The 17,808-nt window shown below is 49.7% G+C and overlaps 2 protein-coding genes across 4 annotated transcripts in view; one reads left to right on the top strand and one right to left on the bottom strand.

Moving 5' to 3' along the window:
* Nucleotides 1-2,818: 2,818 nt before the first annotated feature.
* GATAD2A (GATA zinc finger domain containing 2A) overlaps nt 2,819-17,808 on the top strand; it is a 66,883-nt gene continuing 51,893 nt past the window's right edge. Inside the window, exon 1 of one of the 3 annotated variants that reach the window (XM_055707997.1) lies at nt 2,819-2,944. The gene's annotated coding sequence lies outside the window, so the exon portion shown is untranslated. The other 2 variants (XM_055707998.1, XM_055707996.1) reach the window with 2 other exon arrangements.
* On the bottom strand, nt 8,445-16,919 carry LOC114017294 (ataxin-2 homolog). Its single transcript, XM_055708048.1, has 2 exons — nt 16,698-16,919; nt 8,445-9,254 (listed from the first exon to the last, which is right to left on the bottom strand). The coding sequence occupies exons 1-2, from the start codon at nt 16,917-16,919 to the stop codon at nt 9,192-9,194; spliced, it is 285 nt and encodes a 94-aa protein (XP_055564023.1). The 3' UTR covers nt 8,445-9,191.

Raw genomic sequence — 17,808 nt, 5'->3', positions numbered from 1 at the left:
GCGGCTCCCTTCCTGCCTAAAGTAAGACTCGGCTATGCTGGCGCTCTAGTCTCCTTACCCTGGTTATCCACAGTTCCTTCCTCAGAAAAAATGTGGCATAAACTGAGCTCTCATCACCTCCTCTCAGTCCTGTGGTGTTTGTCTGCTGTCAGGGTTGACTCTGGTATCTCCTCCAAAGCAGGTCCTCACAGAGAATGTACCTAGTGGCAAAACTCCATGTGAAATGTATCTAAAATACACTAGCAAGAGGTACAAAAGTTTGGTACTTGCCTCACAGAGCTGGAGACGCACCCAGAGTGGATCATCTTTACATTTTACTATGTAGAGGCTTGAGCTGACAAAGCAAAAGATGCCAGCCTGCTGCACGAGTGACTTTAAGTTTTCTTTTGCCAGGTTATTTGCCTTACTTCACATCAACACTTAGTTTGAAACGTGAAAGAGAAAAGACATCTTCCAACATTTGCTAGGACTACTGGATACTGCCTCTGCAGATGGCAAAGCTTGGTAGCACCTCAGTAAAATTCTGGGCAACCAGGATGAGAAAAAAAGTTGTTGAAGATATTTCTGGAAATAACTTTACCTAGCTTCTAGGTAATAAAATGCATCTTCTGCTAGACCTGTTTTGAAACTCTCCTGATGACACAGCAAGTGAAGCAGGTTGAGATGCACGCATCTGTGTGTGTTTCTGCATGGATTAAAGCATCACTTCAGAAGGATCGAGCCCTTAGTAGTTAACCATAAAGTTTTGAATGGCCCGAGGCAAAGCCAGTGGCTTTTAGTGCTTTGGGAGAAGTCGTTAACCAGCATAACAACTGGTTGTAAGCCACGCTAATAACCCTGAGTTACTTGTAGCTAAAATTGTCTTGTACAAAGGGTGGAGGAAGGTACTTGATAACCAAAAAACTTGTGCTCAGTCTTAAAAAGAATATGGAGCACAAAATGGTTAACAAAACCCATGCATCTTTAGAGTGGAAAGTGGCTATGAAAAGCTGAGTATGTCAGAACTTTCCTGATCACAGGCTGGACACGGTCTGGGAGCTGGCGTGCTGGAGCGGGAGGGATGAGGCCTGCGTTCTAGCTTTGCTTCTCCTGCTCTTTTCTTGCAAAAGCCTCGATTACGTGCTTTCTGCCTTCCCTAGTAAAGTGGGAAGCACACAGATTTATGCTTATTAACAATTATGAATGAAAATAATGAGTATTATCTTTCACTCTTTTGAAACAAGCACCTAAAAAGCCTGATATGAAGCTACATCTAATCTTATAATAAGCTGCACGTGGAAAATAACTGATGAAAGACTGGCGCTGGCATTATAAAGTGCAGTTCCCGTCACTTTATTTACCCTCGATTATAAACTTGCTTCACCCAAGATTTCTTCTTTTTCCTTCTAAGAACAAGCTCACTCGCAGGTGCCTAAAAATGCTGAATAAGAAGTCCTGAGGCTTATGTCAGAGACAGCGAGGGCAGGTTGCAAGCTGGCAGCTCACAAGACATTTTTTGGGATGAATACAGTTGTTCAGGGAGTCTCACGGGGCAAGTTAAATTTATTAATTCCTTTGTTCCCGCTTCCACGCATTGGCTTCACCAGGTGGGTTGAGATGAGCCCCCCACCCCTGGCGCTGATGCCAAGACCCCGAGGGCGGCCAGGGCTGCCCGCAGCAGAAGGGTTAACGTCCCCTGGCCCGCTCCTGCGGGAGGGTCGGTACCGGGGCCCGGCGGAGGTGTGGCCGCTGGCGCGGAAGCGTCTGCGCACCCCTGACCCAGATCGGTTGAGGAAGCGGGGATGAGTCACCGCAACCGCGGCCTCTCCCGCGGGCGGTGCGGCCCCCGACCGGCCTGCCGGGGCTTGCCGCCGGCCCCGGGGCCTGCCCCCCTTGGCCAGCTCAGGGCCCTGTCCCCGGCCGCGGAGCCCCCGGCCAGCCCAGCCCCCAGCCGCGGAGCCCCCGGAGAGGCGCGGCCCACCTGCCCCCTTCCTCTCCGCCCCACGGAACGGGCGACCCCGCTGCCGGCCCCTATCTGAGGCCCCACGCTGGCCTGCGCGGGCCGGATAAGGGCCGCCCGGGGCCTCCCAGCGCGGCCGGCGGCTCCGGCCCCTCCCCGCGGGCAGCGCATCACCTCAGTCGGCCTCGGCGCGGTGCCGGCCCCGGGGAGGGGGGGAGGGGGGGGGCCGGCCCCGCCGCGGAGCCCGGGTCGTGGGGGGGTGGCCGAGCCCCGCTCCTCACAGCGCAGCGCGACCGCCGGCCACGCCCCCCCACGCGCTGCTCCGCGGATTGGCCTTCGTTCTCCCACCTACCCAGGGCCGCGGAGGGTTCACTGGCAAGCCCACCCGTCAATCAATAGGCTGCCCCGCCTCTTTTCCTCACCGCTTAGTAAGGGGGCGGGCCAAAGGCGGGCTCTGGCTGTCATTGGCTAGTGGGGTGGGAAACCCCAGTTTTTCATTGGGCGGCGCGGTCATCCGTACTTCGTTTTAAAAAAAAAATAATAAAAACCCACACGACACACACCCCTCAAAAAAATAAAAAAAAAAAAAAAAGAAAAGCCCCGCGCAGGCGGCGCGGCCTGCACAGCCCCGGAGGCCCGGGCGGGAGGCGGGGCGAGGCGAGCGGAGGGGCAAGTTTACCCAAATCTGCCTAGCAACCGGGGTGGGCGGGAAAGGCGTCCCCGGGAGGTGACGGTTGGTGGCGCGCGCGCCACCCCGGGAGTCCCGCGCCGCCGGCAGCGCGCGGAGCGGCACGAGGGGGGGGGGGAGGGGGGGGGAAGGAGGGAGGGAGCCCGGCGCGAGGCGGGTCTCCCTGCGCGCGCAGCCCTCCTCCTCCCTCCCTCCCTCCCTCCCTCCCGCCTCCTGTCAGTGGCCACCTGAGGGAGCCGCCTCCCCTCCCCCCACGGCCCCAGTCCGGCCCGGGCCCCGCTGAGGAGGAGGAGGCGGCTCTGAGGGGGCTGAGGAGAGTGAGTGACATCGCCACCCCCCGCAGCCCCTGGGGACCTGGTGGTGGGGAGGGGGGGGCCCGCTCGGGGAGAGGGGGGTAGGGGGGAGCTCACCCCGAGGGGGCGAGGGGCTGAGGGGAAAGGGGCGAGTGAGGAGGTGGGGGGGGAGGGGAGGGGAGAGGCGGGAGGGGGGGGGCTGTGGGGCGGGAGGGGCGGGGGTCGCTGCGCTGGGGGGTGTCGCGGAGCGGTGGGGGTGTGTGTGTGGGGTGCTGTGGGGCACGGCTGCCCCCCGGGGCGCGGGGTGTGGGCGCCCCGCGGGCGGCGGGGACGGGGCGGCAGGGCCCGGGCACGGCGGGGGAGGGGAAGGCCCGGAGGGACGCTGGGGAATTGGCCTGAGGAAGACCGGGCCTGGGAGGAGCGCTCACAAACCGGGGGGGGAGGGGAGGGGGGGGGGGGGAAGAGGAAAAAAAAAGGGGGGGGGGGGGGCTGGGGAAGTACCAGCGGAGGGTGGGCAAGGCTGAGGGGGTGCCAGGGAGGAGCGAAGAGTGCATCCTGGGAGTTGCCCGATAGGCACAGCTACCAGAGCATGTCAGCAAAGCCAGATGATTAGTCCCAGAGACTTGGGAAGGCGGGGGAGGGGAAGTGGGGGAGGGGAGGGAACTACCGATGCTAAAGATGGGGCATCCGGGAAAAAACTTGGGGCCACCGGGCCGGGCTGGGTGTAGCCAGCCGCGGAGCAGGCGGGGAAGGGGGCATGGAGGGGAGAGCCGGTGGCTGCAGGGGGAACAGTGCTGCTAGGAGCAGGGGGCAGCTTTTTTGGTAACGAAGGTACCAGGACTCCTGAGAGAAGCCTCAGTGGTGCGTGCTTCGGGGGGAACAAGACGTCCACTGCAAGAGAAAGTGGCACTCCAGAAATGGACAAAGTTCTGCCACGGGGCAGCAAAAATCGAGGGGTCTTGCCCTGGATGAGGCGGCCCTGGGAAGAAAGGGTGAATACAGGCAGGGTGAGGCCACTTATGGAGGGGACCTGCTAAGCAGGAACAAAAAAACTGGTTGCTTGCTGGAGAGTGCCAGATGGGTTGAATTCACGACAGGACTTAAGATGGAGGTGTTTTGTGGGGCTGATGCCAAAGAGGAGTCCTTATACCCCCTGTGTCTAGATGTGTGAAGGCTATGTGTGCAAAGAGTGAGAACCAGGCTCATTTTCACAAATTTGAAAACACCACTATTGCGTTTGCCTCGATCGCTTTCTTTTTTTGGCAGCGTTTTATCTCTGTACTACTTGGGGAGGGGGGGATTTAGTTTGTACGCAAGACAAACTCTATTCAAAATAAAGTTATATCCTGTCTGTGGTCTGCCACCTTCTCCTCACCCCCAGCTATCTGCCATGTTTCACAGAACGTATCTAGAAGGCTTCTTAAAAATCTAATTCATTATTAATTTTCTATCTATCTTCCACTTTTTTCCCCCATCTTCATGATAAGCGTGGTGAAAAGCTAGAGAGAGAGTACGAGGGAGTATATGTACGAGCCATGTGCGCTGTGGCAGTTGCTATAGGTTAAAGAATATTACCAGCTGAAGTATTTAGAAGTAACCTAACTTCACAAATTTTGGCTCCTCACAGCATTTTAGGAGCAAATTCCAAACAAGAAAAAAGTGTAAGGGAAGAAAAAGCTTTTCTTCCTGCTCTTAACTTAAGAAGGACCCTTAAATATAACTCCTAAACATCTTAGAAATTGGTGGTACAAATACTTATTTGAATTCACTGATCACGAAGCACTATGGAGTACAAAGAAAACTGTGAAATGCTTCAGTATTTTTCATGACTGCACCGAGCGCTAATTTTTAAGAAAGAAAACACATATTTTCAGTGGACAGTCTTCTTTTAAGCTGTAGATTGGGCTTCTAATCTCTGTGTCAGTGGTACAGATGACTTCTTTTTTTCAGACCTTCTCAAGAGTTTAATGACACATCTTACATGAGCCTGAGTATGCATACTGTTCAGACAGTGACTAACTTTTCCAGAGAGTAAAACAGATGATGTTCTCACACAAATGTACCTGCAATTACGTCTGTACCAGTGGTCCCTAAATCCTGCTGTTTAGTGGGCTACTATCTGAAGCAAGCAAAGTGCTGCAGGCTGTTTCACGTCTCCCACTTGGCTTCATTTTAAACATCTTAATTTCCTGTTGCCATGAGCAATTTCAGAGGGTCTTGCAGGAAGAAACTTGTCCATAAGCAAGGAGTTGGGGACTACAAATAACAACGTTTTGTTTAAAAAAGTACACAAGCACAAGCACACTAGCTTTGCTTTTGAAAGCTACTTGAAGAATGTGAATTAGCTTTCACCCAAAGTTAATTACCCAGTTTCCATCATGACGGTCTGAGTGCTTCAAGGGTTGTACATAAGAGGCAGAATCACTGAAAGTTAGCCTCCTTATTGCAGCAAAAAATAAAACGCCGTTGCTAGTTTTAGGTATAACTGAATGTTCTGTATGCCCATAAGACTTCAGCAGTCTGGGCCAAAGGGACGTGAACCGATTTCTACCCTGATATCTTCAGCTTGAATTCAGAGTCTGCTGAGTCTCTAGGGCAACCGGCATGTGTGCTGTCTCAGTTTCCAAAAGGCAGGCAGGGAATTTAAAAGTAATGGTGGAATTCCGATGGTTGCAGCCACATTTTTAGAAGCACTCCTGAGGGGGGAACAGGAGAGAGAACCCTAAAATGTTTCTTAGTAGTAGTGTAATGCTGTGGAGTGAAGACTTGGAGGTTTTTTACTGCTAAGGGCAGAATGAACTGGAACAGTGGATTACAGACTGAGAGTTTTCAAAACTTTTGGACCATTTGCATCTCTGGACATACATGTTTCCACTTGAGGAACTGTGCAGTACCAGTGGGCTACTACCATAGTCTGAAATATCTATGTGGTATTCTTGCTTAGAGAAAAAACTCTTCAGGAAGATATGTGAAAAGTATTTACCTACTCTGGCTTGCCGGTCGTGCCCTCCGTTCCTTGCAGAGTGCTGGGGTTTGATCTCATCCTCGTTTCTGGGCTGGCTCAGAGCATCTAGTGTCACAATTTTGGTGCGCAACCAAAAATATCAATGGATGTTGCAGCCAGAGAACAACAGGAGAAGACGTACCATAAGAATACCCCTTTTGCTGACTAATTCCCTTTTCTTTGGAGCGAGGTGGCATGCGCATTTTTGGAATCCTTACTGCTGCGGTTAGTAGCCCAGGTCTGAAAACTGAAGGCATTTGAGCTGCCACACTATGCACATACGGGTAGGCTGGCTGTTGAAGAGCATCTGAGAGTACCTCCAGAGGCCAGTGGTCTTACCTGTTTGTTTGGTTACGTATAGAGATGCCAGAAGTTACTTTCAGAATAGGATAATAAATATTTTTACCCAAGTAAAATAAATCACATTGACCAAATCTGTTGACCCATCTTAATCACAGAAGAAAATACTACTCTCTGGGCATTCAGCGAAGTTAGAGGAGAAAGCTTAAAAATCAGTATGCAGAGGAGGACAAGAATCACTACTGTATGACTGATTCCTCCCTGCCTTTTCACTTCAGTCATTACTTTTAAGCAAATAGTTTTCTAGATTTGCAAAATAAGCAAATTAATGCTAGTTGTGACGATACACTGTGGAAAACACAGTTTCTCTCGAAACGGGTACATGAACATACTGTCGCCATGTATGAGCTATTGTGTCTTTATCATAGCTTCATTTTACAACAGGTTCCTTATGTCAGCCGTGACATCAGTTCACCCTTTAGCTCCCATGGCTTAGGACAGATCTGTTCCTTGCTGCAAGTGAATAATCAGGGTGTTAGTGCCAAGCTGAAATGCCGGAACAATACCTGCAGTGTTTGCTTTTCGGTTGCCTGGCATAGTAAACCAATGGCCTTATGCTCATGGAGCTACCAGAGATATTTTCTGGATTTTTGCATCTTTTTACTGTTTTTGCAGCCAATAGCGGCTTTCCCTTTGCCAGAAAGTGCCATCTTCTAATCCACCGCCCTTGCTAGTAGTGTTTTATAGGTTCTCTAAGTTTATGCAACTGAGCCCACTTGCCCGGCTGGTAAAGCATGGGGGTTCCAAGGGGGCTGGAGAGAAGAGGATGGTCGGTATTTGGTGACAACATCTGGCCTTTGGGTGCAAAAGACCCCGATCAAACAGCTTCACAGTCAGGGAAGGAGCAGACTTTGTACCATGACTGACAGCATAAAGTTAATTTTTTTTTTTTCTAGCTATTAGTTTTCACCAGTTTTTCAATGTACATGCAATATAATTACTGATAAATTACAAAGCATTATATCTTTTAATTTATAGATAAGGATCTCCAAAGACCATCTGAGCCCAAACGCAGTTGCTGTGGTTCCTATGCGCAGACCAGTTAAACTATCCTTCAACAATTGATTTATATAACTGAAATAGCTAGGGAAGTGAGAAATTTCCTTCCTCTTAGGATACAATGCCAAGGATGTCAAATCTCCAGAGAGCCTGATGATAAGAATTGGGCTGACCTTTTTTTGCAGTTATTAAACAAGTATATGATTATTCATTAGAGCACTGAAACTGTGGAATGTGGTTCTGTGGCACTCCCTCTCCTCCCTCTTGGTGCCTCTGCACCCTGCAGACCCAGAGCAAGTGTGTGACAGAGGACCAGCCTCCTCTTCAAAGGAAAACAAAGGGTGCTTCAGCTTTTGGTGACAGAGATGTGACTTTTTTTTCATGAGAGCCATCTCTTGGCAGCGCACTGGGAGTGGCATGTAACCAGTAGCAGTATCTGATGGCTGTGAGGGATCTCCCCCACTGTCTTTTTCCCAGAAGTATTTGGATTCATTGCCCAGGACAAATTTCAGATCGCAAAACAGCTCACCAAAGTCTGCCGGTTGGCAGAAATGTTCTCCTCCTCTTCCTCAACTGATTCTTGTTCCTCTTGAACAACCTGTGTTTTCTGAGAGAAAGACTAGGGGAACCCGCATACGCGATTTGTGAAGTACTATTAAAATATGAGATTGTTTTGGAAGAAGAAAATCTCTGATCTTGGCCTTCCAGTAAAAGCTGTGTTAATTCTGCGAAGGTGGTCTCAGCAACTAACACAACGCACATGCTGAGATTTATAGTTCAGGACTTCTGTAAACTCTTAAGCAAGAAGCGGTAACTGCTTTATGAGTACTTTTCCCTTGAAATCTGCCTGAAAAAATAAGACCAGTAATGACTGATCCCATCAATACTAAATTTAGAAATGAATCTAATTTATAAGCCTTGCTTTTCAGCAGGAAAGCAGGTTTCAGAACTGACCTAGTATAGTGCTGTTGGGGAAGAGAGGCAACTTCATAGAGCTGCAGTTAGAATGAGCAGGGAGGTAGGGGAAAATACGGCATTTTTTATGTGCTGATAATAAACATCTTATTACCAGAAGGAACAATGTTAATAAATGCTTGTAGTAAACATTGTATAAGACTCTCATAATCCTCGTGAAAATACAGAGGTTTTCAAAACGCAGCGTACTCCACCTAGCTGACTTTATTTAGATCAGTAAAACCCGGCGGTGCTTTCTCAGGCCTTTTGCTTTACATCAGTGTCCCCGTGATTGCTTGTAACATAACTTTATGGTAAGGCTCTCTCGGTATCTTATAAATACACAGTCAAGTCCTTGAGAATTACAGGTAACAAAGGACTCAGAGTATTCATCATCAAAAAATAACAACATGAGTTACAGCAAACTGAGGTCACGTTGAGCTGTCAAAACTTATTCACCTCTGAAAGTTTAAAAGAAAGTTGTTTGAGAGGTACAGATAACTTGCTTGTTTGGCCTTGACATGGTACAAATTTTAATAAATTTAATTATAATGAAGGAGATTGTTTTGTAGCAAAATGGCACAGCTGTCTTTGGATGCAATGCAGGTGTCAATGCAGTGCTGATCCCTGGGGTGGATGCCTTGAGAAACCAGGAACAACTGGGCACTCGTTTTCACAGCTCTAAGGAAAATGCTTGATTTTACTGAAGGGAGAGTATTCTGCATGTGTTTTGCTCAAAGTTCCTACTTTTTGCATTTTAGCTACCTTTTATTGCAGTCACTTTTAAACCAGGATTGTACTATGTTCATTTCTTCTCTGTTGCAAGACTTCTACCATTGTTTTCAGTTCTCTGCCTGGCTCCCTCCAATGCTGCCTTGACTTTGGTCCTGGAGATGATCAGTGCGCTGAGTTAATTACCATCTGAAATGTAACCTCTCATGCCGACCACCACGCTTAGTGCTTTTGTCTGTAGCCAACCAGTAGTCCCACTCTTTGGGGTAAGAAGGGCTTTACATTCTGGGGAAGGAAAAAAAAAAAAAAAGACTAAAGCTTATTCAATTAAAAGATGACTTTATACACAACCAGCCTCAGTGTTCTTACACAGTATGGGTTTTAGCTACAGGGAGAGCATAAATCATTTGGCTGCCTGTGTATTTAAAGAAATCTGAAGTAAGAGTAACCTGACCATGTTTTGGAGGATCTTGTACCCATTTTCATCAAAACTGTATAGTGGAATAAAAGGGTCTCGCACAGGCAGAGCTTAAAATTAATACAGAATATGTTCCATCGACTCTATTTCTCAGTTACCCCATCCTTCTGGCTACAGAGCCAGAACTCGTCTGTTAAACCACAGAGAACTGTCGATGTCATGGCATCCATACAGACAGATATCTGATTGTGCGCGCGTTAATCTCTGTGAGGAATCTAGCCTGATGCTGGACTGAGAGAATAAACTACTGGGAATTGCTCAAATACATCTGTGGAATTTAGGTGGAGTTCTTTGGGCTGCAACTACAAACCCCTTTACCTTGTGAAAGACATTCCCTACGCGCTCTGAAACCCTTAGTTTGCAGGGTCTCAACTGTAAAAACAAATCCTTCCTGAATCAGGCTTTTCTGCGTCGTTTGCCAACTGGTAAACACTGACTGGGGGGGTTGTGCAAATCTGATTAATAACGATGTATTATTAACAACGACAACCTGGAGTCAGTAACAACCACCTCCTGCAATTTCAAAGACGTTTTGGCAGATAAACACAAATCATACTTGGAAAATAATTTTGAACCCTTTGGGTTTTAAGTTTTGATAACCTGAAAATTCACAGCTCGGCTGAGCAGCACAGTCTGGCTTTCAAACTCAAAATCTCTCAGTTGCCGAAAACAGCACCACAGCCCTGCACAGGGACACCCCATGTGTGTCAGAGGGAGAAAGCAAAGTCTGAGTCATGGCATCTGCCATGTTGTCCGACGTTCAGATCTGCTGCTTAATCTTCTTGAGAAACAAAACATTTCAGCCCAAGTACACCAGGCAGCCTGCCTGGTCCCCTCAAGGATAAAAGCTGGTTTGCTAGAGACTGGGGTAACTGCAATAGAGCTTTCGGTCACTTATCTTCTGCAACTGGTAAGAACTACCAGTTACTGAGATTGTATTTGTATTTCCCCCATTACCTCTAATTTGGAGGTCAGTAAAGACCAAAATGCTCTCCACGATGGAGGAAATGTCACACACATTTTAATTCCATGAGGACTTCCTAATAACAGTGGTGCGGCAGCTCTCTTTTCTCCTGCCTTCGCCGCTCAGGGTTTCAGAGTGTATGGACATGGATACTAGTGTGAATTAGTAATTTAAATATTTTTTATCAGGAGTCAACAAAAAAAACCCTATACACAACTGGAAAGTGTTCATTATTGCACTCTGGAAGCAATTAATTCATAAAATCAGACAAAATAATAGCACAGCAGTCCCATAGCACTCAGAGTGCCCCTACCCTGAAGAGCTTACCAGTTAGAGGAGACGAAATGCAATATGTGTGTGTGTGTGTGTGTAAGATGAGAGGAAATTAGCAGATAATTATAAAATCATCTGATTGCCTATGTGGACGGTGGCACAACCCTCTTTTCATTTAAAAAGGACAGTGTCAAGTGATGAGCAGTCCAGCTGATGTAGAACAAGCCGCTGCTGGTTGGCAGACTTCTTGTAAGCAGATTCCCCCAGTGCCGAGTAACCCATAGTCTGTTCTGGAAAAGGATTCTATGCTAGAGAAGAGACTTACGGACTAAGCCTTATCTCTTGCACAAAATGATAAAACCGGTGAGGTTTGTGAGGAACTCCTGGTTTTCTTTTGGTGCATCACACTTACCGGCTGCAGATGAGACAGTTAAAAATAGGCTGGCAGGTCAGATGAAAGGGATTCTTGGGAATATTGATACCATCGGCAGGAAGGGAGCCTGACATCTCTTTGTAGGTGTGCACCCACTGAGTCGAGTTCCTGCTTATCATAGGACTGTTTGTGGCCGTTAAAACTTCCAGAAAGTCAAATTATACGGCAACTCTGGAGTTTTCTGCGACTCGTTAATTCTTCTTTTAATTGGGGTCAAGTACTGATGAGCCATGTGACGATGATCAGTGAGCAAGCCAGAAGAAGTGCTTGTTTACAGCCATTCCCTCAAGTATGGGCTCCGTGGGTCTGACTCACTGTTTGCCAGCAAAACATTTGTGTCCGAAGCTGCAGATCAGAAGACGAACTGGAAGGGATCTGCGACACTCTCTGGTGGACCAGTTTTCAGGACGTTGAGATGTTCTTTGGCAGATCTTTAAATAACGGCAGTGCTGGGTGAACTTTGTTCTCTCCCACTTCTGAGCAAAATCGATAGTCCATGAAGCGCTTGTCATTGGAGCAAAACTCCTAATATATCCTCTTCCAACCATAAAAGTGCTTATTAGAGGCAGGGTCAGATAATAGCACCCTGAAGGCACCGTCTTGGACCAAGCTGCATTTGCATACATCTGCCGCTTTCTCCATTTGCCCAGTAACTTACTGATCTTTAATTTCTTTCGGTTCCAGAAAGATTAATTTTCATTTCTATTTCGGGTCATTCACCTCACTGCTTAGATTGTGGAACTTTGCCTGTTTCCAATCTCGTGTTCTGTTTTGCTACAGAAAATGTTTCACATGTAAGCATTGCTCCCAGTGGGTGGGAGACAGGCAAACAGACCCAGTGGTACAGATTATATAGTGATCCTGAAGTGTCTCAGACTCTTTGCATCAAAAAGCACCAGTTTACAATCTCATCCTATTCCTGAACTACTTACCAGAAATTCTATCTTGAGCAGCTGGTGGGAGCTCAACTTGCACTTGCATGAAAGTAGTTTTGCCAGAAAATAAGTGAAGGACCATCTCTTGGTCTCAAGCCTATGGAATTCCTTTCATTCTTAGCATAAGCCATCTTAAAATTGTATTCTTAAGATTTTGAGCATTGTTACAGCACACTTACGATTTTATCCTTTTTTTCCTTAACTATTTAAGGATGTAGTCTGTTAATTTCAAACTTCTAGCCAGCAATAGGAAAGATTTTAAAAAAATATCTTTACAAGGTGCTGGAGTGTGCTTTGATTTAAAAAAAAAAAAAAAAAAGTTTGCAGTCTGTCTTGTCCCAGTGTCAGACTCCAGGTCAACGCACACCCAGCAGCAGCCCCTGGTTTTATCTTCTGAACGGTGGCAGTTAGGTGAACCTTACAGACACAGACCCCGATCTGAAGCAGCTTTCAGAAGGATCTGTGCTCCTGATTTCTTGGTCCTCTAGACCATCAAACGACTTCAGAGTTGTGTTGTCTACCTTTACTAAAACACGTATCGGCTATTGAGCTTAAGAACTTGTTTAGCCTGTTTAGTATGCCAATATTAGCATGTTCCCATGCCTCTTACGCCTGCTGTTGGTTGCAGGAAGATGACCAAGTCTACCAGATCTGGCTTGAGCTTTACTGCTTGTTTTTCTTTGACCTACATTCTGATGTGCTTTGAGAAAAAGCTTAATCTCGTTTTTCATTCTTCCTTTAGGGACACTTGTGAATTTTGCCTGAATTGGTGGGGTTTTTCCCCTCATATCCCAAATTCTGCTATTGTCTCAGCAAAGTTAACATCCTAGCGTGTACTGTATTGGGTGGTATTTTTATGAAAAGTGTAGTTAGTGTATTAAAATACACAGGAAGGATGAAGTATTTGATCCGTGTTATCTATGGACTTTGCATTTGGAATCCGGGAAATACCTTTGGAGGAACAACTTAACAGTTGGACTTTTTGGCTCCAGCAAAATCTTGCTTCTGTGATGAGATGTTCAGCTTTAAAGTAGAATCTAGGCTACGTAGTATCAGTTGTGGTTATCAGAACAAATATTTATGCCGTTTTCTGGGTTTATGCCACGTTCTCAAAATCACGCGCACGTAAGGATTCAAGGCGGCTTGCTAGGTTGGATCTTTGTAAAACCTCTTTATAAAAAGGGAAAAGCCATACGAACAGGCAGAGTGTGTGACTGCGGCATGCCTGGCTGGAAAGGCTGGCGGGGACGGCTTCCCTCCGGAGCCACCCACGCAGAGCCACCCACACGCAGCCCATCTAGGCTGCCAGGCACCAGGGAGTGCCATTAGCACGGTGCGGCTGATGCCCTCCTCCAAACAGTGTCACCTTAGTGACACACCCAAGACTTGCCAGCTTCGGTTGAGACAGCCGGCTGAACTCCGTCTTTCCTTCTCCCATTTGACCGCAGACGCGTGGTGCTTTGCTCCGTGCTTAATTGAGTAGCTTTAATCAAGGCCCAGGTGAGGAACGGTGAGGTAATACTGTTCTGGTATTGCTTTACTGTGCATCATCTGATTCGTAACAAGGGAAAGATTTGCAAAAGTATAGCTGTTTGCTTACATAAATGGCTTCTCTAATTTTCAACTATTGGATTTTAATTTAAACGTAGTATTTAATTTAGTTTAAAATCCAATAATGTTAATAATGTAATATTGGCTGTTTTAATAAGGGTGTAATACGGTGATGCATAGCAACCAAGTATTTAGTTCGAAGGTACTGGGTCCCAAAAAGGAGTATATTCGGATTAAAGGCGCGCTGATGCTTGGCTCTGAAGATTTTAGGTGCTGTTTTTAATGGGAGAGGGGGGCTGCTGTAATCATGTATTAGCAATACTCTTGTACTGGCAAATACTCTCTACCTGGCAAAGGTGTGTACATACTAAACCAGGGATAAGATACTATTTATTAATTACTGTTTCAGATGTCTGGTTTGGCTTGTTTGGACCTAAATAGTGTCAGCTTTATTTTTTCCTGAACACAAGATACATAGTGACAGAATTCCACCCCAAATCCCAGCTCTTTCAAAGTCTGACAGATACAGGTAGATTCATTAGCTTTTTTCCCATAATTTGTTGCAGTTTCATAGAACTTTCCTCCTGAAAGCAGGACTAGTTTCACTTCAGCAGTTAACATAAACATGCTGTGAACAAGTTACTTGACAGTAGGTATGTATTTCTAGGAATACACAAGTCTGTGGCGTTTCTCTTGCTGATAGAGCCACTGACTTGCCACACTTGACTGTCATTGAAATAACAGCAGCTTGTATTAAACAGTTACAACACTGATGCACCTTCCAGGTGACTGAATTATTGACAGTCCCTCTTGATGCAACACCCATACCGTCCCCCAGCAACATCTCATTGCTAAATTTTGAACTTTGCCCCCAAAGAGAAGCCAGTCTTTATTACCCAAAAAAATCAGTTGCTGGTCTTAAACCACACACAATTCTGAAGTATTGACTAAATAATCACTTATTTCGCTGTTTTAAGTAAGCTGATGATGGAAAAAAATGAAAAAGCATTCTCTTCAGTCTGCGGTAGCGTTTCTGTGCACTATGTTTGAAGGCCTGTAGGCGGGTGGTTTGGTTATCTAGGCTTACGGTTACCTGACCTGTAACAGCTAAAACTGAATTTTCCCTGGGAGTCTTCTTGCAAGAAGGGGCCGGAGGGAGCTTTGCCACTGGGTCCCACTGCGGGGTCCCAGTGGGAAGGTGGAGAGCAAGCTGGCTGCTGTGGTAACGTGGCTTTCCCTTCCCGTGCCAGCTCTCCCTTGGCATTTCTCTGAGAGGGCACCTACAGGTTTTTTACAAGGAGTTGTCTTGTCATTTTTAATTAAAAAAAATAATAATTGGCAAGACTCTGGATCATGTGCTGACTGGGAGGCAAAGTAATGGTGCAGATGAGTGAACTGTGACTGTTGGAAACCCTTTGTGCTGGAATATTGGGTATAATAAGGGGATGTGACCCACAAAGAGGCAGAAGGGTGTCCCTGTCTTTTCACAGGACCTATGAATTAACTTTCAGCCTTAGAATTAAGTCACCAAAATCTGAAAAAAACTAAAGCATCGCTAAGTTATTCTGCTTCTTAAATCTCTTTCGATAAGCATCACACTTGGAAGTGTGTTGGTGGGGAGCATTCATACACGGTGTCTGGTAGATATATCGCTTTTGGAGTAGCTTCCCTAATTCCTTGTGACATCCCTCCTGGTTTTAACTTTGTGCTTCAACTAGGGTTTAGAAAATGGGTCTGAAATACGAGTGCAGAGCCAGAAGCCTTCATCCTTTTAAGGAGGAAGGAGGACCCTGAGATGTGGTGTATAGCCCTGCTGAAAATTATTAACCTGAGACACTTACTGGGCTTAGTGAAGAGGATACAGGCAGGCTGCTGAATTAGGAGCGAACAGCCCACATCCAAAAATAACCTGTTTCCAGAATTGTGGAAAACTGGAGGTCTTGAGGTTTGTTGGCATGAGTCTGCTACAGAAAATCTAGAAGAATTTGGGATCTTTTGTAACTGGCAGAGGTTATTCATATCCTCATGCCTCAGGCAGACCTGTACGGGGATTACAGCCCAAAGAAATATGAGGGTACGAATGGTCTTCAGTGAGCTGCCTCTGCTGATGGACAGGAGAAAAGCAGTAGTTAGTTGGAAAACTGCATCAGAGATGTGCAAGTGTGTTAAAGGGATTGGTAATATATATATTAAAAAAAAGAAACCAGAATTTCTTCTATTAATTTGGTCTAAATTTACCAGCTGGATTTCAGACCTGGTGATGGAGACTTCCGAAAGCCCTTTGAAAGTGCTGTGAGGTGATGGGAGGCAAGCAGTGCAGCGGCCACACCGCATCACCCGCAGCAGGACCTGCAGCTCGGCCCTGGGTGCCGGGCTGTGCGGGGCTGCGCTCCTGGGGCTGAGCTGCCCTTCTGGGTATTTCAAAGGCATTTCCAGGCGTTCTGCTGCTTGCTGACCCACTGTGAGCTGCGGCGGCACTAGTGTGAGCTACCCTCAGGCTCTCGGGTGTAATAGCGATTTCTAGCGTTGTTGCTTAGTGTCTCTCTCGATCCGTGGGGCGCGGATCGGCTCCGTCTTCGAGACGGGTTTCAAACCGAGCCGAACCGTGCCTCCCCGCCGCCCGTCCGCGCTCGGCAGCCAGGCCTCCGAGTATCGGTAACCCTGCCCGGCATTCGCCACCTGCCCCGGGCTCGCTCCCGCAGCCCGGCTGCTCTCCTCCCGGTGCCCTTCAGCGGGCCGGGCGCGGGCAGCCGCTGCTATCCGCTTCCTTCGCCAGCGCCTGCAGACGCTCAGGAAGGAAAAGCGAAGTGGCGCCGAGAGCAGCCCCGTGCCAGCGGCGGTCCTGCCGTCGCACCGACCCGCGGCGCCTGGGGCAGCCCCGCTCCGCCCGGCCCGGCAGCGGCGACGCGCAGGAACAATGCCCGCCCGGACCGGGCACGGCGGGGCCGCCGCCGCCGCCACTCCACGTGGCCCCAGGCGCCGCGGCGGGACCCGCGCCCCCCGCGGCGGCGCCCCCCGCCCACGCCGCAGCCAATCCCCGCCCGCCTGCCATGTGCCGCGACCCCTCCGGCCAATGGTGCCCCGGGTCACAGACCTGCTCCACCATTGCCCGGAAGCGGCGCCGGGCCCCTGCGCGCTGCGGCCGCTGCTGCCTCTGCTGCTGCTGCCGCCTCTGCTGCTGCTGCTGCTGCTGCTGCCGCCGCCGCTGTCCCCGCGGCGCCGCGCCAGCCCCGCCGCCGCTGCGGCGCAGGACGGGCCGCCCTGTGTTTCGGGGGCCGCCGCGCGCATGCTCCGTCGAGTGACGCCGCGACTCCATGTGTGAGAAGCGCATTATTTGGCAAGGGGAGCCGCGGCGGAGAGGATTAGCCGGGGATCCCTGGCGGCGCGGAAAAGGGGGCGGCGAGGCGCGCGGGGGAGGCGAACCGGCGGCTGGGGAGCGGGACCGGCGGCGTCCGGATGCGCGGGGAGCAGCGGGCAGCGTGCCGCGGCGTGTGAGTGCCTCGGTTAAAAGTTCTCGTTGGGTTTATTGTCTTGGGGAGGGAAAGGCGGCGGCGGCGTTACTGGGGAAGGGCAGCCGCCGGGGATGCCTCTGCGTTCCCAGCGAAGTTCCGGGAGAGCCCGGCCGTGCGGGGACCGCCGGCAGCCCTCGCTGTCCCGGGAAAAGTGCAAAGTCCTGCTCTCCGGCCGCCGGGCGGGCTGGTCGATCACCGCCTGCCAGGGAAGGAGCTGGTGCCCCTGCCCGCGGCGGGCAGCCCGGGGGGGAGCGGGGCTCCCGGGGGGCATCCTCGCCGGTGAAGGGAAAGTTTGGCGGCGCGGCGCGTCCCCCGAGCCCGGGGCCGAGCGACCCGGGTCGCCGCCGGCTTTTGTTCGGCGCCGGGACGGCAGCTTGCGAGGCGTTTGTTTCGGAAAGTTGTTACGGGCTTTCCGCCGTGCCTGCTTCCTCTTCCTCCTCCTCCTCCTCCGTCGCCGCCCGGGCCGGCTGGGGCGAGGGCGCGGGGCTGGGGGCGCCCCGGACCCCGCTGTCCCCCGCGGCCGGCGGCACGGCCGAGCGGAGGCGGCGGGACCGGCCCCGGGGGCCGCGGCGGGGGGCGAGCGGGCTGCCAGGGCAGCCCCCGCCCCGGGCAGCCCCCGCCGTGGCACTGGCCCGGCTGGCGGCCAGGCTGCGGCCCGTGTCACAATAAGAGTCCCCGCCCGCCCGCCCTTCC

The sequence above is a fragment of the Falco cherrug genome, chromosome 4 (genome assembly GCF_023634085.1).
Source record: "Falco cherrug isolate bFalChe1 chromosome 4, bFalChe1.pri, whole genome shotgun sequence".
Classification (NCBI taxonomy): Eukaryota; Metazoa; Chordata; class Aves; order Falconiformes; family Falconidae; genus Falco; species Falco cherrug.
This window is presented reverse-complemented; position numbering and strand designations above follow the sequence as displayed.